The 25,882-nt window shown below is 50.9% G+C and overlaps 1 protein-coding gene across 10 annotated transcripts; it reads left to right on the top strand.

Annotated features, from left to right (window-relative positions):
• Positions 1–1,183: 1,183 nt before the first annotated feature.
• FBXW5 (F-box and WD repeat domain containing 5) lies at positions 1,184–25,560 on the top strand. 10 transcript variants are annotated; one of them, XM_027829866.3, is made up of 10 exons: positions 1,184–1,344; positions 2,001–2,115; positions 3,796–4,013; positions 7,320–7,477; positions 9,780–9,954; positions 10,761–10,909; positions 12,979–13,468; positions 20,216–20,363; positions 21,651–21,863; positions 22,600–25,560. In XM_027829866.3, the coding sequence occupies exons 3-10, from the start codon at positions 3,821–3,823 to the stop codon at positions 22,844–22,846; spliced, it is 1,773 nt and encodes a 590-aa protein (XP_027685667.2). In that variant the 5' UTR covers positions 1,184–1,344; positions 2,001–2,115; positions 3,796–3,820; the 3' UTR covers positions 22,847–25,560. The 10 variants fall into 10 exon arrangements, with proteins under 10 accessions (XP_027685667.2, XP_043386651.1, XP_037735374.1 ...); XM_043530716.1 differs by having other exon boundaries at positions 1,239–1,344; positions 2,001–2,104; XM_037879446.2 differs by having other exon boundaries at positions 1,248–1,344; positions 3,796–4,037.
• The last annotated feature ends 322 nt before the right edge of the window (positions 25,561–25,882 follow it).

Here is a 25,882-nt window from a genome sequence, read left to right as displayed (position 1 = left end):
GAGGCCTCATCTGGAGTACTGTGTCCGGTTTTGGGCCCCACACTACAAGAAGGATGTGGAAAAATTGGAAAAAATCCAGCGGAGGGCAACAAAAATGATTAGGGGACTGGAACACATGACTTATGAGGAGAGGCTGAGGGAACTGGGATTGTTTAGTCTGCGGAAGAGAAGAATGAGGGGGGATTTGATAGCTGCTTTCAACTACCTGAAAGGGGGTTCCGAAGAGGATGGATCTAGACTGTTCTCAGTGGTAGCAGATGACAGAACGAGGAGTAATGGTCTCAAGTTGCAGTGGGGGAGGTTTAGGTTGGATATTAGGAAAAACTTTTTCACTAGGAGGGTGGTGAAACATTGGAATGCGTTAGCTAGGGAGGTGGTGGAATCTCCTTCCTTAGAGGTTTTTAAGGTGAGGCTTGACAAAGCCCTGGCTGGGATGATTTAGTTGAGGATTGGTCCTGCTTTGAGCAGGGGGTTGGACTAGATGACCTCCTGAGGTCCCTTCCAACCCTGATATTCTATGATTGTATGAAAGCTCAGTATTATGATCTCCATTTTACATATGGGGACACTGAGGCACACAGCAGTTAAAGTGACTTGCACAAGGTCACCGGGACCTGCTATATAGGCAGGAATAGAACCCAGCTCTCCTGAGTCCCACTTGAATGCACTATCCACGCGTCCTCACTGCCTCTCACAGAGCAGGCTCTAACCATTGACTTTAACATTCCAGTCATGCCAAGCTTCCCATCGGGTTGCAGTAACCTCAGCTAGGCCACATACAGGAGCAGCTCCAATTCCCCCGGCCCCTAGCAGTGGTGTCCAGGCCGTGAATGAATTTCTTCTCATGTCCCCCGCAGTGTCTTAATATTGCTCTTGACGTCCTGATTGTGTGCGAAACGCTGCACCTTTGTGTCCCCTTTTCACCCTCCCCTTTGGGGGTTACTTTACGGCCCGGGTTCTGATTTGCATACTTAGACATTGATAGGCACAGATGCCAGCCATTGAGCAGCTGTGCACCAATGGGCCAGGCTGGCTGCCTGCAGCTCAGGGCCTGAGCCCTCTGCCCCCAGCCCCCACCCCAGGGCCCAGGCGGGAGACGCAGGGAACGACAGGCTTCTGCCACGTGAGTGCCTCCTGGCATGGACGATGCTGGGCTCCATTAGTCAGGCCTGGGCAGGATGGGGCCTCTGGGATGGAACACTCTGGCCTGGGGAGGTCTGGGGGCGGGGCTGCGGACCATAGAGAGGGGCTAGAGCGGCTCCGGCAGCTCGGCCGGAGCGGAAGCGAGGAGCGGGAGGGCCGGAAGCCCGCGGCGTGGGGAGGAGCCGGAGCAGGGGAGCTGAGGTGGGGGATCTGGCCGGGGCAGGGTGAAGCTCGCGGGGGCCTGGCTCGTGGCCGGGGGGGTCTGGGATCTCTTCCGCCCTAGGGGCGGGCTGGGGGGCTGGGGCCAGCAAGTGGCTGAAGCGGGGGTGCCGGGGGCCCAGAGGGGCCCAGAGGGGGCGGGCGCGCTGCCCTCTGCCCGGCGCCTGCCCCGCCTCGCCCCCTGCCCGGCACGGAGCTGCCGGGCCCGTGTGTGTCGAGCCGCGGGCAGAGCCGGGCGCTGGCTGAACGCAGCCGGGAGCGGTTCTTCAACAGCTCGGCTCACGAATTCTCGCGAGGCAGGCTGGAAATGGGAGAGACTGTGTCAGCTTAAAGGGGCCCCGGCAGGAACGGGAGCTCAGCGTCTAATCGCCCTAGACCGCTTCTCTGTAGGGGGGGACGCGAAGACCTATAGCCACTTGTACCAGCGTTGGGGCTAGTGGGGGCCCTCTGTAGGCTGGGTTCTGGTGGCTTGCGGCATTTACATCGCTATCTTAATTACGCCTGCTGAGCTGATGGAAACATCTTTATACAGTTCCCTAGTGGAGAGGTGGTTTCTGGGGCTCCTTGCATCTTGCGCCAAGGCCATGCTGTCTGCATCTGGGGTCATTATCTTATCATGTCCCTCTTTCTACCTGTAGCCCAGTACCCATGACCAGTGCTCTCCTGTCCACATGCACAGGAGAAGATGCGGTTTTGCTAAGAACTACCACAATTCCAAGCTTCTGAGGGGTTGTTATGAACTGTGAGTCAAAGGTATATATGCTGTTTAACCTGATGTTCCAGATTACAAAAAGTTCTCAGTTGGCTACAGCCTTTTACGGTCCATATTATTGTCTTTGAAATCCAGCTGTAGTCCATCAAGATGAAAGAGCAAAGAGGGAATATTGTCAAGTGGCTATAGCAGGAGAATAGTTTTACTTCTAATTTATTGTATGGCATTAGCCAATTCACTGGTTTGTGCCTCAGTTTCACCGGCTGTAAAATGGATACCATTATAATAATACCTGCCCCACAGGAGTGGGGTGAGAATTAATGAATGTTTGTAAAGGTCTTTGGGATCCCTAGATGAAAGGTGCTATAGGCATGCACACTGTTATTAAAGGATAGTGTGGTGTTAATGCAGATAATTGAAAAAGACTCAGGGCTCAATGCTTCTCTCAGTGAATCCAGTGGAAGCAGGATCAGGCCCTAAATGTGAAGCAGCAGCAGCAAATTCTGGCTACATGTGCGTACCCCATTGAAGTCAGAGTCCCCCATGGGCCATCAGCAGTGTTTGAACCTGGAACCTTCAGCACCAAAGCTTAGATGTCTACCTCCTAAGTTAAAGGACAAGGTCCATTAATTGTCAGCAGGCTGTGCCTCTTCTGTGGACCACTCCCAGAGTGAGAGACACCACCCACTTTGCAAATGTGTTCTATATTCCCCCACCCCCCCAGCAGGGTAAGCCTCTCATGAGTGTCTGAGCTGACCTAGAGTTCGTGTCTGTTTAGATGCCAGTTTTATAATAGCCTCTGCCTTGGGCCAATAGCTGGGGTTGAAACCCAAAATATAGACCTTTACCCTTCCCCGAGGAGGACAGATAACAAGGTTTTAAAGTGAGAAGGTGGGTGAGTAATCGCTCTTATTGGACCAATTTCTGTTGGTGAGAGAGACAAGCTTTTGAGCCACACAAAGCTGCTATTATGGTCTCTCTCACCAACAGAAGTTGGTCCAGTAAAAGATCTTACTTCCCCCACTTTGTCTCGCTAATATCCTGAGACCAACACCCTGCATTACCACCCCACCTGGGGTTGGCCCACGCAGAGTGTAGCTGCCTCCTACTGCCCCCAGCTAATAGATCTTGCTCTTTAGCTGATGTACTAGAAGCTGTGCTTTTGTGCTGAAAGTCCCAGGGTCAAACACTGCTGACAGCCTGTGTTGGGGGTCACTGTATGAATATGTGCATGAATAAAACTAGGCCCATATGTGAGCATTTGTAGTACTGGGGCCTGTTTGTCGTGACCTTTCACATGTGAACAATTTCATAGTAAACGTTAGTGTCCGTCTCGGTAGTATGGAGCCTTAAAGAGTTGCTACATTAAAAAAATAAAAGTAGAAAATTCATTAAGAAGCCATTTCTGTTTGGGGACAAAAAACTAGAAGAAAATCATTAAGGATCAAGTCAAAGGGAATTTAAAAACAACAGCAACACAGCACGCCACCAAATGTTACGGTATGAACACCAGTGATTGGTAATGTGAATTTTAGAAATCTCTCACTTTCCCTATGTGTGTGTTTGCTGCTGCTTGTAAAAAGTTGCTGTTCTTTCCTTCTATGACTCTCAATAAGTTTGCTCAGACAGGAGAACCTTGCTACTCTGCATGACCCCAACCTGGGACGTTTCTACCTTCTGTGACGAACAGGCACCAACTTCCCCACTGTGTTTATTTTCAGAGCCCTTTGGTGACAGAATGACAGTATGGATGTTGGGGATAGTCCCCTTCTCCCAGACAGCATCCTCTATGAGATTTTCCTGTACCTGGACCACGTAGATGTGCTTTCGGTGGGGTTGGTGTGTCGGCAATGGCATGCTGTGGCCCGGGATGAGTTCCTGTGGAAGGAGCTGTTCTATAGATACTACAGGGTCTCTCGGGAAGTGCCACGGCACCCAGGTCTGGTATTTTTAACTATGTTTAGTAAGTTATCAATTTTGCACTGTTGAAAAGGGCTGGGTTAGCTGACTGGTAGACCACAGTCCTGTTAATTGACAAAATAGGAACAGCATTGGCAGCAGCACAAGATTTCCTCCATGCAGCCGTGCCAGTTTGCCCCCCTCTGACCTGTAGGGACCCCATCTCTGACTGATGGTATTCTATAAAGGCCCATCCCTGGAGAGCTAAGCACCGAGATGTGTGTGGGACATGCAGCTCCCAGTAGATTATTTAATCCTTGGCCTCTTAGACAGGTCAATGTGACATGAGCACTGGTCCATGTGACATGAACTAGGGATTGCAGTCCAGGGAACATCAGCCATCACATAGTGACCTAGAGGGGAAAGGGTCTATTACCCATCAGACCCTGTTGAAAATTGTGGAATGGAATTTGCTGAAAATTCAGAGATTTCCCTTCCTTACCCCATCCAAGTCTAAAATTTAAAGATTTTTTTTTAAACCCTTCTGCAGACTGACAGTTTCTTACAATACCTAGACCAGGCTGCTCGGTGATTATTGTCCCTTTAAGAAGGGCATAAGCAGGTACAACAAATCTCATGTTTATGGTGGTGGTGTGTTATCCACTTTCAAATGTGGGTCTCACTTGGCCTTGCACCTGAACATCTTCAACCACTGGTTGAGGACTGGCCAAGGAAGACAACAGTGGTCTTTAACCATGGATCACCAGGTCATATTCCTAGTGTAGACAGACCCTTGTTGCTGAGAGGACTCGGGGACTAGGCATTGCCAAGATGCATACAAGTCCCACTTGGGAGGTGCAGGCTTTATCATGATTCTGCAGAACTCTACTCCCCACCATATGACATGTACAGCAGCCATGTGCTCATACTCCAGTTCCACTCCCGTGGACGAGAGTGAGAAATCAAGAGGATGCAGAGGCAGAGAATGCCTGACCTTCCAGCTGAGTGAGGCAGGAGAGTCATGCTGTGAAGAATGAGTGAGCAAAGAACCCATTCTTGGGGGAGGGAGAAAGAAGTACAAAAATGGCTGCAAAATCCACTTGGCTTCAACCCTGCAGCCTTTAGGATTTGTAGCTCCAGCATGGGGCTGCTGCCTGTTTTCTGAACCCTGAAGGTTTTCTCTGTCACCGTAGACCCTTGAATAACTGGATTTTAGCTGTAACCAGCATAAGTAAATCCAAAATGAAGGTGTATTTAATATTTCCACGTTAGTTTTGACTTGTGCATGTGCTTCTCTAATTCCTGTTTACTCTGTGGCCATAGCTGGCAAACCTGTTTGTTAGCTTCTCTTATGTCATTGGACCCATTAGTGCAGTAGAGTAAGTCCAGGAATTTGGTTGGGTACTTCCCCAGCTCTGCAGGGGGCTGAAAACAAAATAGCTGGAGCACTTGGGGCACTGGCCTGTACTGCTCTCCCTGTGTGACATACCTGTGACAAGAGGCCGATATTAAAGGATACTGCCAACAAAATGAGTGGCTGAACTGGAGTTTCAAAGAGGTCATCCACCCTAGGGGACTGATGGAAAGGAGCAGAGCCCCCGAGTCTGGTCAGTAGGTAGGTCTGCCTATGTCAAGCTGCCCCTGTTGAGAAGGGACTACAATATCAGGGTTCCAGTTCAAACCTAGGGAGAAACATCATGTCTGTAGGCTCAGTAAATGGAATCCAGGGGCTGCTGTGACTAGGAGCATTAGTGGAATGCCAAATTAGAGCTGTGACCCATCTAGCCCACTCTTCTATCAAGCAGGGGCCAGTGCTGGATACTACAGAGGAAGGTGGAAGACTCCCTTAATGGACGGTTGTGGAATATGCTGCCCAGGAGTTTCTTCCTAGCCCTCAGTTAGTGGCTGCTTTATACCCTGCAGCAGGAGAGTTGATATCCTTAACTTTTGAACTCCTATCTAACATAACTATGGATGTTCTCTTTACCTATATAAAGATCAGCTCCTCCTCTGAATCCTTGGCCTCGTCAGTCCTCAAACTGGCCCGTGGAACTCACTGCCACAAATTATGCATTTGTATAAAAAAAAATCTTACTTTTGAGTCTTAAGCTTGTGACCTTTCATTTTCACTAAATGTCCCCAGGTTCTTATATTGTGAGAGGTCCTGAGGTATTTTTGTGCACCTCTGTCGCATCTCCTCTCTAAATTAAACAGGCCCTGTTCTTCTCAGTCCCATTTCATATAGAAGCCTCTTCAGACCACAGACCATTTCTGGACTTCTCATTTTTCTGTCTCGTTGGCAGAGGGAACAGAACGGAACTCAGCATTTCAGATGAGGGTCCCCAATTAATGTATATAACTACCACAATAGTTGGACAATGGCACAGACGCCTAGGGAAGTCATGGAAGCTCCTTCACTGGAGGTTTTCAAAAGGAGGCTGGACAGCCGTCTGTCTTGGATGGTTTAGACACAACAAATCCTGTGTGTTGGCAGGGGGTTAGACTAGCTCAGTGGCTCTCGGCCTTTCCAGACTACTGTGCCCCTTTCAGGAGTCTGATTTGTCTTGCGTGCCCCCAGGTTTCACCCCACTTAAAAAATACTTGCTTTCAAAATCGGACACAAAAATACAAAAGTGTCACAGCCACACTATTGCTGAAACATTGCTTCCTTTCTCATTTTTACCATATAATTATAAAATAAATCCATTGGAATATAAATATTGTACTTCCATTTCAGTGTGTAAATAGAGCAGTATAAACAAGTCATTGTATGATATTTTAGTTTGTACTGACTTCGCTAGTGCTTTAGATGTAGCCCGTTGTAAAACTAGGCAAAAATCTAGATGAGTTGATGTACCCCCTGGAAGACCTCTGCATAACCCCCTGGGTTAAACGTACCCTTGGCTGAGAACCACTGGACTAGATGACCCTCGTGGTCCCTTCTAATTCTGTGGTTCTATGATGATGTAATATTCTTACTAATGTCTATCCCATTCCTTATGCATCCTAACATGTGGTTTGCACCTTAACCTCTGCTCAGGGCTCAACAATAGGCATTCATTGGACTCTCCATGGTGATCCCTACATCTCGCATTGTGGCTTAGAACCCACCAATGTTTCTCAGTTAAAATCCTTCCAATAGATGTTTCTTTGTATTTATTAAGATGGTCAGAGAAAATCTGATTACCAATGGCTGCGGCTATGGCAGCCTTGTCTACACTTGGGCTCCTGCCATTGCTAACGCTAGTGAGAAATGTTAAGTCCCTGTTATAGACAAGTCATGTGGCTTTATGGCTTCCACTTATGCTGAGCTTTGACTCCTCCCTCCTATCCGCATGTGTTGTAGCTGCTGTTTCCTGGTACGAGGACTTCCAGAGGCTCTATGACACCATCCCCTGTGTTGAAGTGCAGACCCTGACGGAGCACAATGACCAGGTCTTACACCTTAGCTTCTCCCACACAGGTTACCTGTTTGCATCCTGCTCCAAGGACTGCACAGTTAAGGTAAAGGCATGCAGCTGTTGTTCTGAGGGGTTTATTCACTCATCTAGGCTGGCCACATTCAGGTTCCAGCTGTGAAAATCTTCCGTTGAGCTCTTATACGCTGACCGTCTCTGGTTAGTGCTGTCAGGCCTTCTAGTCAGGAGCTGTGGGGAGGGATTCTGGGGCTGAAACTTCTTAGTGTCCAGAAAGCAGAGAAGGCATGATGGGCAGGTCAGGAGCATCTGAGTTTGTGGGGCTTTGGGCCATCTGGACTGCTCAGTCCGGCCCTTCTCCGAGTGGCTGGTTATCACTGTGACTTCTGGGACTCCTTTACTAGACCTCTTTTGCTTCCTTTACAGGGCTTAGTGCATTTCTTGTGTGATGTGTCTCTCCTAAGTGCATAGAAATCAAGGAGGGGAAGCAGGGGTTGTGGAGGTTATGGGCAGGTTGCACAGGGACAAGGGTTTGGCTGGGGAAGGAGTGGGAGCTGGCTTTGCAAAGCAGTCTCTGGATGCATAGACTGTAAAGCCAGAAGGGACCATCATGATCGGCTAGTCTGACCCCCTGCTCATCACAGGCCACTAACCCTTCCCCACCCGCTCCTGTAACAGACCCCTAATCTAATTCCCTTGCCTGAGCTCTCCCTCGCTGAGATTTCTGACCTAAGCCCCAAGCCATGTGCTGTCACCCCAGCCTGGGCAATGATTGGGCAGGGATTAGGAGAGTAGGAAGGGGACCCAGGAAACAAGTGAGACATAGACATAGATTATCAGGGTTGGAAGGGACCTCAGGAGGTCATCTAGTCCAACCCCCTGCTCAAAGCAGGACCAATCCACAATTTTTGCCCTCGATCCCTTAATGGCCACCTCAAGGATTGAACTCACAACCCTGGGTTTAGCAGGCCAATGCTCAAACCACTGAGCTATCCCTCAGTGGTGTGAACAGTTTTGTGGGTCTAGGTGTCAGGGCTCCTGACCCTGCTACTGACTCGCTGTCCCTGTGGGTGAGTCATGTCCCCTCCCTGTGCCTCATCTGGGGGGCTCTGCACATTGACTGGGTTCACTTGGCCCTGCCCTGGGGAAAGCTGGCTGGGTGCAGCAGGGTCCAGCCTGACGACTGAGGTGGCCAGTGGCGGTGTGGAGGTTGGAAGGTGGACTAAGTTAAGGCCAGGTGTCCCTACCTAGAGACCAACTCCATTGCCAGGAACCAGGGGAATCCTGTCAGACTGCAGTGACTTCGGCTAGCATAGGGCCTGGGCCCAGCTCCAATCCCACTCGCATTGCACTGGGGCCCACTGCAGTCAGAAATGAAGGTGGTCACAGGCCCTTCCCCCAGCCGGGGGATGTGACCAGTGTTCCCTCTAATTTCTTACGCACGTGTGCGGAATGAGTTTTGTTATGGACACCACTATGAAGGTGATGTGTGACATGACCCTGTGTGACACATCACCTTCATATTGGTGCCCATAACAAAATTCATGTGGTGGGCTTGGGGCCGAGGGGCTCAGAGTATGGGAGGGGGCTCAGGGCTGGAGCAGAGGGTTGGGGTGTATGTGGGGGGGTACAGGCTCTAGGGTGGGGCTGGGGATAAGGGGTTTGGGGTGCGGGAGGGGGCTCTGGGCTGAGGCAGAGGGTTGGGAAGGGTGAGCAGGGGTGCTCTAGGGTGGGGCCGGGGTTGAGGGGTGCAGGCTGGGCTGGGGCTGCAGTGGGAAAAGAGGACTCTTCCCAGCCCTCTCACCTCAGCAGCTCGGGGCCAGGGGAGAGGTGCTTCTTCCCGGCCCCAGCAGCTCCAGTGGGGCTGGGCTGAGCTGAGAGAGGGGCTCCTCTCCCTGGCAGCTCCGGCAGGCCTGGGTCGGGCCGAGGGAGGGGCTCCTCTCCTCCAGCCGCGGCAAGTCCACAACAGGTCCAAGCTGGGGTTGGCGGTGAGGGGCGCCTCTCCCCGCCACAGCCCTGAGCCCCTGCACCTGGCTTAATCGGGGGCCACGCAGCTTAGAGGGAACCTAGGAAATGACCCTAAAATGAACCAGGAGGCAGAACTGAGCTCTCAGAGGAACAACTGTCCTGAGTGCTGCAGAGCACCAGCCCTCTGAGGCTGAGGGAATGATAGTAACGGGGCAGTGAGCTGGTTGGGGCCAAATTCATCGAAGATCTTCATAGCAATGACTGCAAACCCTCCGGCTCCCTTCTGAATGGCTCTCTGGCAGCGAGGCTGGGATTAGCATATCTCCATCTGTTTGCTTCCGTGCCTCCTGACTGGTGCTCTGTGAATCCTGGTTAATGACACGCTCTGAGTGAAACAGCTGCCCTGTCCCCTTTGTCCGCAGATCTGGAACAACGAGCTGGCCATTTCCCTGCTCCACAGCTCCAACATGCGGCTGTACAACTGGAGCTACACCCAGTTCTCCCAGTTCAACTCGGATGACTCCCTCCTCCTGGTGTCAGGGGTCTTTGTGGGGCCCCGCAACTCCTCGTCAGGAGAGATCGCTGTCATTAGCCTGGGTAATGCTCGTTTCAGCTTGGCTCTGCCTTGGTGTGAGTGTGGAGCTGGCTGGATAGCCACAGATTCAGATTGCCCTAGGAAAGCTGAAGGTGGCAGGACGGAGGGGCTGTGACTTGGCCTGTGGCTAGGAAAGGGACTGGATGGGTTTTTCGTGTCCCTTTTTAAAAGGGACCTTTGGCAGACTCTAATGCTGTTGGAAGTGAGGCACTGATGCCACAGTCAGGCAGCAGGAGAGCAGGCAGTGGGCAAGCTTCCCCCACAGCTCAGTCCTGCGGCCGCCCCATCTCCCAGCTCTGCCAATAGCCTCTGAGTCACAAAACCGTTAGCTGGTCTTTTCCTGTCATCACACACAGCTTTGCTGATGCCCATCCCGCTTGGCCTGGATTGCCCTCTGCTGCTCCAGTCCTGGGACCATATTAATCTTGAGTCACAGTATCTCCTGCTATCTCTATCCTGGGTTCCCTACCCAAGTGGAGGCTTCTTACAGGGATGGATTGGCTCAAAACCTGTGGGCCCTTGTTAATCGACAGTGACGCTCACTGCGCCGAGAAAGAGAGAGAGCCCCTATATGATCTAGGGGAATATCTTGGCTGCTAGTTACCATAGCACCACTGAAAGGCAGAGTGTGTTGGGAATCCACACTGATGATAAGCTGTAAGAGGGACCATCCATCTTTACATCCACTCTGCTTCAGGGATCAGCTGGGCCTCTGACTTGAATCCCTGTCCTGTGGGTCCTGTCTCTTGCTTCACTGGGGTCCTTTCTGTGGAGCAGTATTATCCTCCCTCTTTCTCCTTCCCTACAGAGAACTTCACGCTCCTCTCCAGGGTGAGGAATAAACCCTATGATGTGTTTGGCTGCTGGCTGAATGAAACCAACTTGATTTCCGGCAACCTGCACCGAATTGGGCACATCACCTCCTGCTCTGTGCTGTGGCTGAACAATGCCTTCCAGGTGTGTCCCAGGGCCATGCTTCTCCAGGCTCTGGGTTGTTTAATAGCCTGGACAGTTCCCGTCAGCTGGGTGTGAGACATTGAATCTCTGACATCACTGCTGAGCCCCCTTTTTGGGGGCTGATGCCTTAGAGAACCCTGGGCACTGCCAACAGGGGTGAGGAACGGAGCACTCTCCCACGATCATGCCTCCTGTAGTGGGAGTTAGGGTTGTTCTGGGAGCAAATACAGTGATAGCATGAACTTTAGAGAAGGTTAAGAGGGGTGGAGAGCTTAGGCTCAAGGTAGAGTTGGCTCAAGGCGGCCCTCCAGTACCCCGCTGCCTCCCTGGCACAGCACCCGTTGCAGTGGGCACTTCCCATGTGGCTCTGTGCCGTCTGCTTCCATGCACTCGTGTCGTGTTAATGGGGATGGAGACTGGAGTCCAGCCCAGGGTCTCATTCTGGAAGGGACCAGAGGATGAGCCACGGTGAGCAGGTGGGTTAAGAGTCATTGGATGCCTTGATGGGTCCTGTGAGAGCTGGGTGCCTGGGGCTGCTGGAGTCTGTCAGCTGTTGCCAACCTGCCATCATATCTGGGTGCTTGGCCTTATGGGACACAGGTGCTCACTGGACAGGGAATTAATATGGCCACAGATGGGCCAAAGAATCCTCCTTGCTAGAGGAAATGAGGGAAGTGAATGTCATGTGACTTGTTGGAGGAAGTGCCGTCTCGCACTTTGCGGCTTCCAACGAGAGGGATCCACGCACTGCTCCTGCTCTGTCATGGGTTCGCTGTGACCTGTGGAATTCACTTACCCACTGTGCCTCAGTTTCCTCCTTGGTGAAATAGGGAGAACAGTTCCTCCCCCTGGGGGGCAGGTGTTGGATAGGGAGGTTGAGCTCAGTCTGCTTGTTGCGCTTTGAGATCCTCGTTTGACAGGCGCTCTCTGTTTGTACAGCTCTCCTCACTGAGCCTTACTACAGCAGGCTCTTCTGTTGGCAGGCTGACCCCTAGCTTCTCCCTAGCAGACGGGAGTATTATTATTAGTTTGCCACTTGTGCCCCTTCCCCTCAGTTCTTTAGGTTCAAGCATGCTCTATTCCATCTGCCACCTCTTGCATCAGTTACTATAAACTGCCCCGGAGAAGGTGGACAAACACTGCCTGGCAGCCCATCGCTGTCCTGTTGCTGGCCCCGGCAGCCCTATAGAATGAGAATAGCTCCTTCATCTTTCACTGAGTGCTGTGAAACCTCAGTCTTTATTATACAAGCACCAGGGATCTCTCAGTGCAGCAAACATTGAAGTGTTAACCCTCGCAGCCCCTGAGAGGTAAGGATTTAATTCCCCCATTTTACAGATGGGGGGAAAATGAAGCCTGGATGTTGAGTTGCCCAAGTTCTGAGCCAGACCCTGTAAGTCCTTTTTCTACCCATTAGCCTGTGCTCCCTTTTTAGTGGTGTTGACAATTTGTATGCCCAAAGAAGTGGAGCATTCGTGTCACTGGCAGCCTATGTCAGTGCAGATTGCGAGATGAAGCAGTCTGCAGGATGAAGTAGCTGCAGTGAAACCCTCCCAAAGGAAGGAAATGGAGAAACAGACTCTAGGAAGCAAATTGGTAACTGTTTTTCTGCTCCTAGAATGGCCAGTCAGCTGGCACCAATCATGCCGAACCAGTGGTCAGAATAGAAGCTTTGTTCCTGAATCTATGTTTGTTAGGACAGGCGGTGTCAGCTAGAGGACTAAAGCAGAGAACGCTGGGTTCTATTCCCAACTCTGCTGCTGTCTGGCTGTGTGACCCTGGGTAAGTCACTTCCCATCTTACAGGTGGGGAAACTGAGGCACAGAGGGGAACTGCTATACTGGCCCCTCTCCAGGGGGCTCCATTCACCACCACTTGTAAAGTGCTTTGACAGCCTCTGTTGAAAGGCCCTAAAGGGCACAGTGCTGTTTAGAGAGGGCTCTCTCTCGAGAGGGTTTGGGGCTCCTATGAAGTCTGTTGTAGAAGTGATCCTGAGCCCTTTCGTGCTCTCTGGTACTGTTTGGTCACAGCGAGAAGGCATCTGCGCACTCTCTCCCCTCTGTTAACAGGGCATAGAGTCTGAGAATGTGAATGTAGTGAAGAGACTGTTCAAAATCCAGAACTTGAATGCCAGCACCATCCGGACAGTGATGGTGGCAGACTGCAGCCGCTACGACGCCCCGGACCTGCTCCTGGACTACAAGGAGCAGCTGGCTGCTGCTACCTCTCCCTACCAGGTCTTTGACCTTGGCAGTGACAGTGAGGAAGAGGAGGTGAAGCCCAAGCAGAAAGTGATGCCAGAGCCAGTGGCGCAGGCATCGCCGGGTGGTGGGAGCGGGACAGCAGGGGATGGGCTGCAGCAGTTCCTGGATGACCTCCTTGAAGGCCGTGTGATGCCCGTCCTGAGTGAGAGAGAGCTGGAGACGAAGGTGGCAGAGCTGCTTGCTAGGAACCGGACTAAACCGCCTGAACTAACCCAGCTCCCCACAGAGGCCAGCAACAAGAAGAAATACTTAATCTTCACCACAGGATGCCTCACCTACTCTCCACACCAGATAGGTGAGTAGCAGAGCTCTGCCTTGCTCGGGCTCCCGCTGGGCTCTGACGTTCACGACACAGTCTGAGGGACAAAGCTGGGCAATGGCAGTCCCCTTGCTGACTCAGTGCCTTATTGTAAGTGAACTGCTGTTTTAGTGCAGAGGCTCTGGTCACCTCCTAGCACGGTGGATTTCTGTTAGGTGCCTTCTGTAGTTAAGGTTTCAAAACTGCTTCCATTATAACCCCTTTCCAAAATGCTTCCCACCAGGCTGTGTTTTTCCAGGCTTGGTCTCTGGCCAAAGGTGAAACTTTCTGGGAAGTTTATGCAAAATCCTGTCAGCTGTTTTGAGATTAAAAAAATTTCAACTCCCTAGAACTTTTTAATAAAAATCTAGCCACCCCTTTTATTTAGGTTTCAGAGTAACAACCGTGTTAGTCTGTATTCGCAAAAAGAAAAGGAGGACTTGTGGCACCTTAGAGACTAATTTATTTGAGCATAAGCTTTCGTGAGCTACAGCTCACTTCATCGGATGCATACTGTGGAGAGTGTAGAAGATCTTTGTATATACACACAAAGCATGAAAAAATACCTCCCCCCACCCCACTCTCCTGCTGGTAATAGCTTATCTAAAGTGATCACTCTCCTTACAATGTGTATGATAATCAAGGTGGGCCATTTCCAGCACAAATCCAGGGTTTAACAAGAACGTCGGGGGGCGGGGGGTAGGAAAAAACAAGGGGAAATAGGTTACCTTGCATAATGACTTAGCCACTCCCAGTCTCTATTCAAGCCTATTTCCCCTTGTTTTTTCCTACACCCCCCCCAAGACGTTCTTGTTAAACCCTGGATTTGTGCTGGAAATGGCCCACCTTGATTATCATACACATTGTAAGGAGAGTGGTCACTTTAGATAAGCTATTACCAGCAGGAGAGTGGGGTGGGAGGAGGTATTTTTTCATGCTTTGTGTGTATATACAAAGATCTTCTACACTTTCCACAGTATGCATCCGATGAAGTGAGCTGTAGCTCACGAAAGCTTATGCTCAAATAAATTGGTTAGTCTCTAAGGTGCCACAAGTATCCCTTTTATTTAGTTACAGCTAGAGAAATGTAAATCTTGTCATAGCCAGGGACCTGTCTGAGGGCTCGAGCCCTTGCTGGGTTTCAGAGCTCCGAGCATCTGCAGGCTACGTACCGAGCATGCACAGCAGATGTATTTTTATTTTTTCTTGGAAAACTGCAGGTGCAACCAGTTATATGGGAGCTCTTGGCAATACTGACACCTTATACGTCTCTGATTCTCCCAGTTTGGCTTGTTCTCATTGAGACTCAGGGCGGGTTGGAAGAGGATCAGCTCAGATCTGAGTGCTCAGAACTCCAGCATGTTAGGGCTTTGCATATTCAGCCAATGCTCACTTTAAAGCATTCCCACAAACGGCACTCTCTAAAGTCTGGAACCCCACTTTTAAGTGGTCTAATTGTAGAAGGTTCAGTGATTTCCAGCCCCTGCCTCATTCCCTTGTGGAGACAGAGCCACAGCCACAACACTAGCGCTGGCGGCTGACTGCCAGAGTCCTAGGTGACAGCCTCTTTGGAAGGGGGCTTTCCCTCCACTTTTCCGTCCCCCATGCTGGAGCCTTAAGTGGGAAGAGCCCTGTGGGGCTAGGGCAGATGCTAGAGCTGTGAGGAGTGTCACCACCAGGAATGGGAGTGGGGACAACTGATCCTCCCCCCACCTACCCCCTAGCTTCTTTTCAAAAGGTCCCTAAGAAACAGAGCCCAAGGCCAGGGAGGAACCAACCACCTCTAGTACAAGCAGAAGGGGAGGGAGCGGGAAGCTGCTCTTGGTCTCCCTGCTCTGCATCTGTTGTGAAGCCACCAGGGTGAAGCGAACTTTGCATCTTCCTGGTTCCTTCCCCTGCCTGCACTCCCCAATTCAGCCTCCATCCCCTCCTGCTGCTGGCTCTCTTGGCTCTGATCTGATTTTACCACCTGCCTGAGCCAGAAGGGAAGGCTTTCCAGGTTCTAAGTTTGTAGAAAACAGTTAAGATGAGCCACTTGGGAAATAGTCTTTGATCATATAATTGAAGCCTGACTCCTAGTGCATGATATACACAAGGGGCAGAGTTAAGGTCATGTGTCCAACCCTAGCTTTGGCATTTTGTGACTTTACCTGTGCACTGTAATACTGCAATAATGTAGAACTAGCATCTCTAGGTTCCACCACCACCACGAGCAGGCTGTAATATTCTGCCATCTGGTCTTGTGTTGGTGTTGAGAAAAGTACAGCCCATCTTCCAACCTGGCCTGACATCACCTTTTCAGCATGGGCCCTGGTGGCTACAGGATGCTCCATCTGGATGTGAGCAGTCAGGTCCCTTGGATCAAGGCTGCATATTGCATGCTGGGACCTGTAGTGTACACAGGCTGAAGCACCATGTGAAAAATGGAAAACAACTGCAAATTATGTGCAGCCCTTGGGCTCCTGTAAAGCTGCCAGCATAGCCTTCTGTGGGATAGTTATGGTGCCTTTGAATTAAAGGGATTTCTTAACTTGGAACTATTGCCTAAAGCAGAGAGAGTGATCTTATACCAGGGCAAACCACTGGCTTCTTCCTCTCCCAATGGCAGGCGTCACAGAATGTTTGCTGAAAGGTTTGTGTGTAGAACAGGCCTCCTGCATCTGCTCTCTGCCCCAGGGACTTGGTATTTAAATTTACTCGCTGCATGCTTGGAGCACACTGCTCCGATGGGTTGGGTGCACTATTGGAAGTCCTACATGCCCTGGTGTGTCATTGACTCACGTGAGATCAGAGTTCAGTCCTGCTACCAAAGCTCTCGGCTTCGCTCATCTGACCTGTGCTGCTCTCCAGCAGGTGCTTTGGTGGCTTCCCTTTCCTCCCACGCTGCAGGATTTCTCTGCCAGACCTAGGTTTGAATCCAGGAAATGTGCTACTTAGTCTAATATTCAAATGAAACCTGTCACAGGAGCCAGGGAAAAGGTCATCTCCTTTTCCTATTGAGGTCCAGGCAGAGTTGCGACCCAGGGCCCCTGTTATAGGCTCTCAGCTGCGTCTCATTTGGGCTGCTGGGATGGATTTCCCGAGCCACCTCCCAGACAGGATCTCAAAGCTGGAATTCAGCTGTCATGGTGCTGTGCTCATGTGGTAAAACATCCCTCAGGGAACCTATTTGGTGCCCCTTTGTGGTATACAGAAGACAGGTGTGACCGGGGTCCTAGTGGGGGCCAGCTGTGGTCACTCAATTAGGGTGAACCGCAAAGAATGGGGCAGACAAACCCCCAAAAGCTGGTGGATATTCCAATACTTAGACTTACCAAGCCAGCATAAAACAGCTTCTTTATTACCTTACTGGTTACTCAGAAGTCCAAACAACACAGTTCCCTTAAAGTGATCCAGCCTCAATCCTCCATCCAGGTACCCACATCAGATATGATGAAATTTATGTAAATCTTACTTCATCATATAAAAGAAAAGGTTCTACCAATCCCAAAGAATTGGACACATTATCTTCCAGGTTAATGAATATTCCAGATCTTACCCAAATACACGCTACAGCCAAGTCTTATTAACTAAACTAAACTTTATTAAAAAACAAGAGAGAGAGAGAGTAGGGTTAAAAGACCGACAGACGGACAGGAGTTCAATTCATTGAGGTGCAGATTGACAGCAGAGATGGTGAGCTTCACAGCTGCAAAGAGTTCTTTCAGAAATAGGTTATAGTCCAATGACCTATGTCCAAATATCATATTCAGGGCGTTCCCCCAGCATAACTGGGACCTCAGTCTTGCGACTCAAACTTCCCCTGATGAAGCCTAAGCAGATCTGAGATGACAGAATCAGGACCCAAGGACCTTTTATACAATGTCATGTCTTTTGACAAGTTGGAGTTAAAAAGGTTATTAGCATGACTTTGAAGGAGGTCCATCACCAGTACTTAGCTATAGAATTAACATAAGGCAGTTTGCTTGTTCCTCCACCAGTCACAGTACATTTCAAAGAGAGATGAATACCGAGATATCCCATGTTTACAATTCATTTAAATGCTAGGATGTTCTTTTGACCTCTGAATTATCGGAATACAGCATAGGCAGGGACTGTTGATTACGTTGTTGACCCTACTCATACATATGTAAATACCCAAAAACACAAACATTCTCTCCTCACATGTCTTATGAGGGTTTTTTATTTTGCAGGATGTTTAACCTTTCTAGCTGTGCGTCACAACAGGCCTTTCATGTGACTCTTGTCCTGCCCACAAGCTGATGCATTGTGGGCACAATCATTGAGGGCTTGTAAATTGCCTTGATCGCCAGATAAAAACCACCAGGCACAACCAGTGTCCCTTCATTTAAATAATAACAATAATGCCAGCTCTTACAGTGCTTTTCATCAGCAGATCTCAAAGCACTTTACACACCTGGTTGGTATCATCCCCATGAGGAGGGAACTGGAAATGTGGCCCGAAAAGGCTGGCAGTTGGGGCACTTCCACACTTCTCTGTGCTTCTCTACACTTCAAATGCAGCTGTAGCACTTCAGTGAAGATACTGCCTGTGCTGATGGCAGGGTTCTCCCATCCACCTCCCTGAGAGGTGATAGCTATGTTGACAGCACTAGGTTGATGGGAAATTCTCCTGTGTGAACCGGTCAGTATAACTGTCGCTCAGGGATGGGGATTTTTCACGCCCCTAAGCAATGTAGTTATACCAATCTGATTTCCTAGTGTAGACCGGGCCTCTACCTCTAGAAGGCCTGAAGTGTGTTTTACTGAGAACTGGTAGTGGTGTTGAGTGTGATCGTCCCAGGACTGATCCAGCTTGGAGGACTCAGAGCTGTGGCTTGGGAGCTCTCTGCCAATTACTGAAGGGGTTGGTGCGAGATCCTTAGCACAGAGCTTCTCTCTCAAGCGTGAGTTTAAAAAGGTGTAAACCAAATGTCTGACTACACCCCCATTCCCCAACTCGGTTGTCTCTGCATACATATATTTGCCTTTGCAGGATGCCTCTGAGGAATCTGTTGCAAATGACTACGGTTAAGATTCTGTCTTAGGTATTTTTAGTAAAAGTCTAGGACAGGTGTGTGACATTGACATGAACTGTGATCGTATAGATCATTGTTGCAACCAAGGTCATGTAGTGGCACCGAATCTTGTACAAAGGAGGTCAAGTAAGGTGTCTATGAAAAGGTTATGATGTACTGGTTATGATTATGCTATCTGTAGGCATGTATCATTTTTGTATTTAAAGTTATAAGTATCGGCTCTTTACTGTCTGTATTTCAAACTTGTGCTGTGCTTCTGGGTGACACCCCAGACAATTTGGCATCAGCACTGCCTAGGCTGCTTGATGGCCCATCAAGGACCATCAGCTACACAACTGACCCATTGAGAGATGGCAGCTACACCTTGTGACTCAGCAAGGCATGCAGGGGCCTGCCTATGGGGAGAACTCTAAGGATTTTCCAGGCCATGTGCTGGGCAGCTTGTGTTTGGAACAAAGAAGCACAGGCCACGTGACAACAGGACTATAAAAGGCAGCTGCATTACCTCCATTTTTTTCTTCAATCCTGCTTCTTACCCCTGGAGGAACTTTGCTCCACGGAAGCTCTGAAACACCAGTAACCCAAACTGTCTTTAGACCCTGAAGCAGAGCACAAGGTTCAGACAAATACAGACAGAGCGAATACTTAACTTTAAATACAAAAATGGTACATGCCTACAGATAGCATAATCATAACCAGCAAATCATAACCTTTTCATAGACACCTTACTTGACCTCCTTTGTACAAGATTTGGTGCCACTACATGACTTTGGTTGCAACAATGATCTGTATGGTCACAGTTCATATTAATAACATCACAAAGTGTGAGCAATAAACAAAAATTCACAGAAGGCTGTATCCTGTCCCTGACTTTTACTAAAATTCACTTGGGGGGGGGACTAACAGTCAGTCAGAGCGCTGCCAGGGGCTGAACTCCGCCAGCTGCTCCAGTCCTGCCACTGCTCCTGTGGCAAGGGCTGATGGCTGCTGCTCCAGCCCCACGGGGGTGGACCCAGCCCCACGGGGCTGCAGCTCCAGCAGTCAGCCAGCCAGCAGCTCTGCCACTCCCGGGGCCAGCCACCACTGTGGAAGAAGTCAGAGGTCCTGGAAAGTAATAGAATCCGTGACCTTTATGACAGAATCATACCCTTACAAGTCAGTTAATTTGTTCCCAGGCAGCAGGGATGGGACCTTCTCTCAGGACTGCATCAGGAAACCACCACTGCAGTAATCGGCTGGTCCCGGTTAAACCTAGTTCCAAGGAGATTATAACCGTTGAAAGGAAGTGTTTTGTGTTTGCTTTTGGAATTGCTCTGGCTGTAAACAGTGGGAGTGAAGGGACTAAACACCCCCATCCTAGCTGCAAACCTCACTGGAAGGGCACAAATGACGCTTTGGGCTGGTGCCACAGGAATAGCCAGCAGAGGAGAGTGCCAAGGGACTGATGCCCTGTACTGTGCCATGACTCTCAGTCCCCACCCGAGCCTTGTCATAAAGGAGTCGGTTCCCAGCCAGGGTCCCCCATGTGGGTTTCCTCACTCCTAGCAGCTTGTAATAAGGTTTCAGAGGGACGCTCCTTGCTCTGGAGCCTGCGGGGAGCTCCCCTCAGTCCTTTGGCTTTTGCATGTTACCTACGAGTCAGGCAGCAGCAGCGCCCTCTTGCAGAGCGGACTAATCCCCCTTTTTGCCTCCCTTTCCCCCGAAGGGATTAAGCAGATCTTGCCTCATCAGATGACGACTGCTGGACCGGTGCTTGGGGAGGAGAGACGTTCGGACGAGTTCTTTGATTCGCTGGATCATGTCATCGACGTCCACGGTCACATTATTGGGATGGGCCTTTCTCCTGATCACAGGTGGGTGTGGCAGGATGCGAGGCACAGCAGAGCAGAGGGTCTGCCATGGGGATGGAGCCACTGGCCACCAGCTGATCGCTTTAAGTGTAGTTAGTGTGTGTGTGTGGGGGGGGGGGGGGGGGAAGGTTCCAGAGCTTGGTCACTTTTTTTATTTAAGAAGAGCAAAGGGATTGTCCCCTGCCTCTATGGGCTCATTAATGCATGTACACAGGCACAGACTAGACAGGCCCTTGGTATTTGAGATCTCTTCTCCCCACCCCTGGCACAAAGCAAAATGCATGGAACTTAATGCCCCTATTAGCAAGGTGATAAGCCAAGTTGGCTCTGCTGGGGTCTAACCCTGGGTTCTGAAAACCATCAACTACAGCACTGTGCAGAAGAATGTCTCCGTGCCGGCAGGGAAGTGACCTTGCAGCCAGGCACAGCATGCATAAGCTGCTCCATGCCAGAGGCTGCTGTAATGGGGCATTGGACCCAGAGGGTGTTTCGGAGCGTAAATGGCTCTTGCATGTAATCATGGTGGTGCTTCGCTCATGTGCACAGAGTTAAACTGGTCACAGGATCTGGGGTCAGGAAGGAATTCCCCTCTCAAGCAAGTCGGGGAGAGAGTTGAGAGGACTCTCCATTAGCTCAGCTGAGTGTAGCTTGCTCTTGACCCGGGGAGCTTGGGCTTTCCTCTTGTCTTGTATGTTTCTGTTTCTCATGTGTGTGACAGAAGGGGGGGAGGGGCGCTTGGTTTAGCCCACACCGGGGAAGAGGTGGCCAGGAGTCTTGGCTGGGAGGGATAGAAATGGAATTGGGGACCAGCCAGATGCTGATTCCAGTAACTGCATGCAGGAGCTGCCTAAGGAGATGTTTTCCCCATCTGTGTGCTCTTGCTCTGGCTCTGTAGCTGGGCCAGGACCTCTGAGTGGCTGAATGGATAGAGGAGCTTGGTGTATAAAATGAACTCTCCTTGGAGTTTCCCAGCAGCACATACTTAAAGGCCCCTTGTTAGGCACTTGGGGGGTTCCGACTTGCAGAATTGAGCAGGGATGGAAATGGCTTAATTGAAATCTTAAAAATAATTCATGTAAACGGCTGTTTTCAAAACTCCAGCCTCCTGCTCCTCCTCCTCCAGAGTCTGTAACCCAAACACCACGGCTGCGAGCTTGCACTGGAGAGCCAGGCAGTGAAACCAGCCAGTGCCCTAGCACAGTCACGCCAGAGAGGTTTTCTAGACTGGATGGTAATGCAGTTACTGGAGCAGTGACCCAGCAGTGTAACCTTTCCCCTCCTGTCCCCTAGGTACCTGTATGTGAACAGCCGGTCCTGGCCGCGGGACTGTGTGATCTCTGATCCCATGCAGCCACCCCCCATCGCAGAGGAGATTGACCTGCATGTGTTTGATCTGAAGACTATGAAGGAGGTGAAGCGAGCCCTCCGCGCGCACCGGGCCTACACCCCCAACGATGAATGCTTCTTCATCTTCCTTGATGTCAGCAGGGACTTCGTAGCCAGGTGCCCAATGGGCCTGTCCCTCTTGGCCGCAAAGCTAGTGGGATGGGAGGGGAGAGAAACCCAGTTCCCCGGACCCCTGTACTGTGCTCCTTGGGCCCCTGGGTTTGTTGTTACAGAGCTAGGTCTGTGGCTGAGATGAGGTAGATTCTGCAGCACAAGGCCCAGCCTCGGAGGCACTCGGGCAATTCCTGCAGCAGCGCGACTTACCTGAAAAACTGTAGGCTTGTACCGAATGGGATGACTGCCAACCACGTGCTCAGTGCAGTGACGAGGCTAGCAGTCAGTATGTTATACTGTCCCCACGCTCTTGATTTGACAGTGCAGTACTGGGGGAGGGAGCTCTGGAAGGTGGTATCTGGGGAGGAGATAGTCGAGGCTTCTGGTGGTTTGGGATTGTGGAAGAAGGAGCATGTTGATGGGTAAGTTAACTCTGAACCCTAAAGATGACACTGGTGAGTACCCATTGAACTGAGCAGCACAATTCACACCAGCACTACTGCAAACTCAGACAAACACCCTTGCATCGATTCCCCTTGGCTCCTTCTTGGAAAGGTTTTCCTCGCAGCTGTGAGGGCTGGACACAAGCTGGGTCAGTATTTTGGGTGTAACCCCAGGCCTTAGGGGAGAGGCACCTGTTTCCTCCATATATTTTTGTGAGGCTTTTGGGGAAGGCGGGTTAGGGCCCCTTTCCCTCTGGCCGAGCTGGGTTCTTACTGGTGTCTTCTGTTCAATGCAGTGGGGCGGAGGATCATCATGGCTACATTTGGGACCGGCACTATAACATCTGCCTGGCCAAGCTGCAGCACGACGACGTGGTCAACTCGGTGGTATTCAGCCCCATTGAGCAGGAACTGCTCCTGACAGCCAGTGATGACACCACCATCAAAGTGTGGCGCTCCCCCCGCACAGTGCGCATCCACCAAGCCAGGAAACCTAAGCCCCGGAAGCTGCTCTTCTCCTGGCTCATGAACCAGAAGAGCTGAGCCAGGCACCTGCTCATGCTGCTGCCTCACTCCAGCCACACCCTTTATTGTGCTTCGGACAGTGGGAGCGTAGATGGAGAGTAGCTGTGTGCAAAAGGTCCTGGAAGGATCCTACCCCAAGAGAGAACCTCGCGCTCCCGCCAATGGCTCGCATCTGACAAAACTGTTACAAACTGCAGCCTGTGAGCTGGGTCCGATCTGGGCCTTAGCGGGTCACTGCAGGGCACATTCCCAGTCCACATCTCACCAGTGCTGCTAGGCGGTCACGCTACTTGCAGCCCAGCTTTGGTCACTGATCAGCACAGACTCTGGTGGCTTATTTTTCTTCGAGAGCTTGGGATCTAGCCTCACTGACAGCTGTTGGCTGCACAGCAGGTGGCCAAAGGGAAATGTCGCAGCACTGCTCCTGTCACAGCTGGACTGTTTTAGTAGCTGTTTTATTGATGTCTGTTTGCAGGAGGCGCTGACAGTGTTACTGGTTAGCTAGGTCCTGAATACAAACTGGGAAGCGAAGAGACTTTCAAAAGAGGCGCTCGCTCTAGAAGTGCACAGCATTATGGCACATGCGTTGGCTTGCCGGCACTAAGATTCTGCTGACGGCAGCTAGCAACTTTCTGCCCCACGTCTCCACCTCGGGCCTACCAGAGCCCAAGGCAAGCCTCAGTCGCTGCTTTCCAGTAGCTGTGAGCCTGTGCATCTCCACCACTGGCTTCCACACAAGGGTACGTGGAGAGCTGGTGAGTCACATGGGACAGACCTTGGTGAGCTGCTAAATAACATTAAGATGCTACAGTTGCATTGCCTAATGTGGTGTTTTCCAGGCAATCCACTGCAGTGGTGATCACAAAGCTGAGTTTCCCCCTCAATGAGGGCAGCTTATGGGCTAGAGTTGGCCATGAGTGTAGCTCATGCTGTGACAGTTGGAAACTCTTGGTATTTGGTCTGCAGGACATAGCAGGTGCCTATGCCATCCCAGCTGACGCCGAGTTGCTCACTAACTGCTACCTGGCTGAGACCTGTCCAAGTGCTCTCTCACTGGGTGACTTCTCCCTGCTATGGTACTGGCCTCCCCAAGCGCCTTTAAGTTCTCATCTAACAAATCACCTAATGAAACAATGAGTCAGTCTTTGCTGTGCTCGGTCATGCTGCACTCCTGGTCTCACCCAAGGTCCCTAGAGCTGGGTGTGATGAGGCAGCCTGGGGAAGCCAAGACTGATGGGGGCTTCTAAAGCCAGCAGCGGGAGATGAGGGGAAAATGTCTCACTTCCAGTAGCTGCACCTGGTCAAAGATGATCCCTCTTTAAGAACTAGTTTGTCTTTGAAAACAGCCCTAGGATTTTAACTGGGTGTCTGATCTAGGATCCAAATCCACATGCTAGGATTTCTGAGGTGCTGGTAACCGCAGCTCCCAGTACCTTCAAGCTGCATGTCTCAGCAGCTTTGGACATAGCAGGCTGGAATTTGGAGGCCTCTGACCTGGGAAGCAGTGGCTGTGGCCTGCACAGCAGGGAGGGCTGGGGAGGAAGAGAAAGTTGCGTACTTGTTCGTTGTCTGTACGCTCTGCTTTCGGTCAGTCCTCTGGGCTGCAGCCTCTGTGCTGTGTGGACACGGAGGGTTTGAATTCCTCTTTTATGAGGGCTGGCAAGATTAATAGTGTTGCTACCCTCCCCTAGCAGCAGGCTCCAGGGTCTCCACCCCCATCTCCCCACCTGCAGTTCACATACCAGGTCTGTCTTGTCACTAGCAGTAACAACTGCCCCAGAGAGCAGGGAGTTGGTGTCTGCAAATGGTTTGGAAAACATGGATACTTCCCTTGGAGCTGTTTGACCATTAACAAAACTAAATTCACTCCCCCAGCGTGGGGATTTTTTACATAGCTGGGAGATTGTGTGAACCCTTCTCCTGCTTGCTGCGTTGGGCTTAGTGCTGGCTCCACACTGCCTGGGCACGGCAAGGTGGTCTGTTTGTTCAGACATTCTGCTCCTCACTGCAGAGTGGCTTTCTACTACACAGGATCCAAGCTCGAATTGTCAGACGGCCTCATCTTTAGATGAGGTACAAGCCCATGTTTGTAACTGCCCAAAACAATCCCCTCTAGCCAAGAACTCTAGTACAGAGGCAATACGCTAGGTGGGCCTGTCCTTAGGATCCAGCAAGGACTTGAGCATTGCACTGCTGACTGGGGCAGTGCCTGGAATAAGCAGAGACCCTCCTGACCCCCCCCTGTGAGTCACAAAGTGTGGGTGGGTGGCCTAGGCGCTATCTGCCCATTCAGCGTAGAGAGAGGCCCACCTTAGACCACCACAGTAGGCAGGGAGCTGAACCTGGGTCTCCCATATCCCAGCTGTGTCCTAACCAGGGCCTGAACGGTTAAAGTGGGCCATGATTGCTGCTGCTGTTCACGTAGCCAAGCCCCTCAGCGTGCCATTTACCCTGGGCTGTGGGGCTTAGGCGGCAGCTAGGCATCTGGCTGCCTAGAGAAAGCCAACAGGGCCCAGGCCCCAACCTAGCAACTTTAAGCACTGAGTGAGTTTAAGCTTCTACAGCTTTTTGTGGGAGTTTCATCGATGGCTGTGGAGCCCAAATGGGGCTTTAGGTACCATGGGTGGAGCTTGGTGTCAGTGGCCAATGTTAGGCTGGGGGGTGATGTGTGGAGGGCTGGAGAAATGAGCATGGTTGTAGGAGCTGAAAGTAGTATGCTGAGGGGCTGGGAGTCTGAGCTGTGTTCTTGCCCCAGCATGGCCACAGCCCCATGATGGTGATGGCTGCCTGTTCTCCCTTCTCTGAAATGGGGGCAATACATGTACTTCACATAGGCCATGAGTGGCTGCTGGGGCAGTGCCAATGAGCCATGACTCACAGGGGCAGGTTTTCTTTTGAACAAAAATTTACAGACTGGTGGGGCTTTAGTCAGGTAAGCCCCTTTCTTCCCAGTCCCACATGCACATGTTGCAAAGTAAACTTGCCAGGGGAGGGCCTGCATCTGAACAGCTCTCAGCACCTCCAGGACCCAGTATGTGCTACCACAGTAAGGGG

Source organism: Chelonia mydas, chromosome 16, assembly GCF_015237465.2.
Source record: "Chelonia mydas isolate rCheMyd1 chromosome 16, rCheMyd1.pri.v2, whole genome shotgun sequence".
NCBI classification, from domain to species: domain Eukaryota; kingdom Metazoa; phylum Chordata; order Testudines; family Cheloniidae; genus Chelonia; species Chelonia mydas.
The sequence above is the reverse complement of the archived record's forward strand: the minus strand, read 5'-3'. Positions and strand labels throughout refer to the sequence as shown.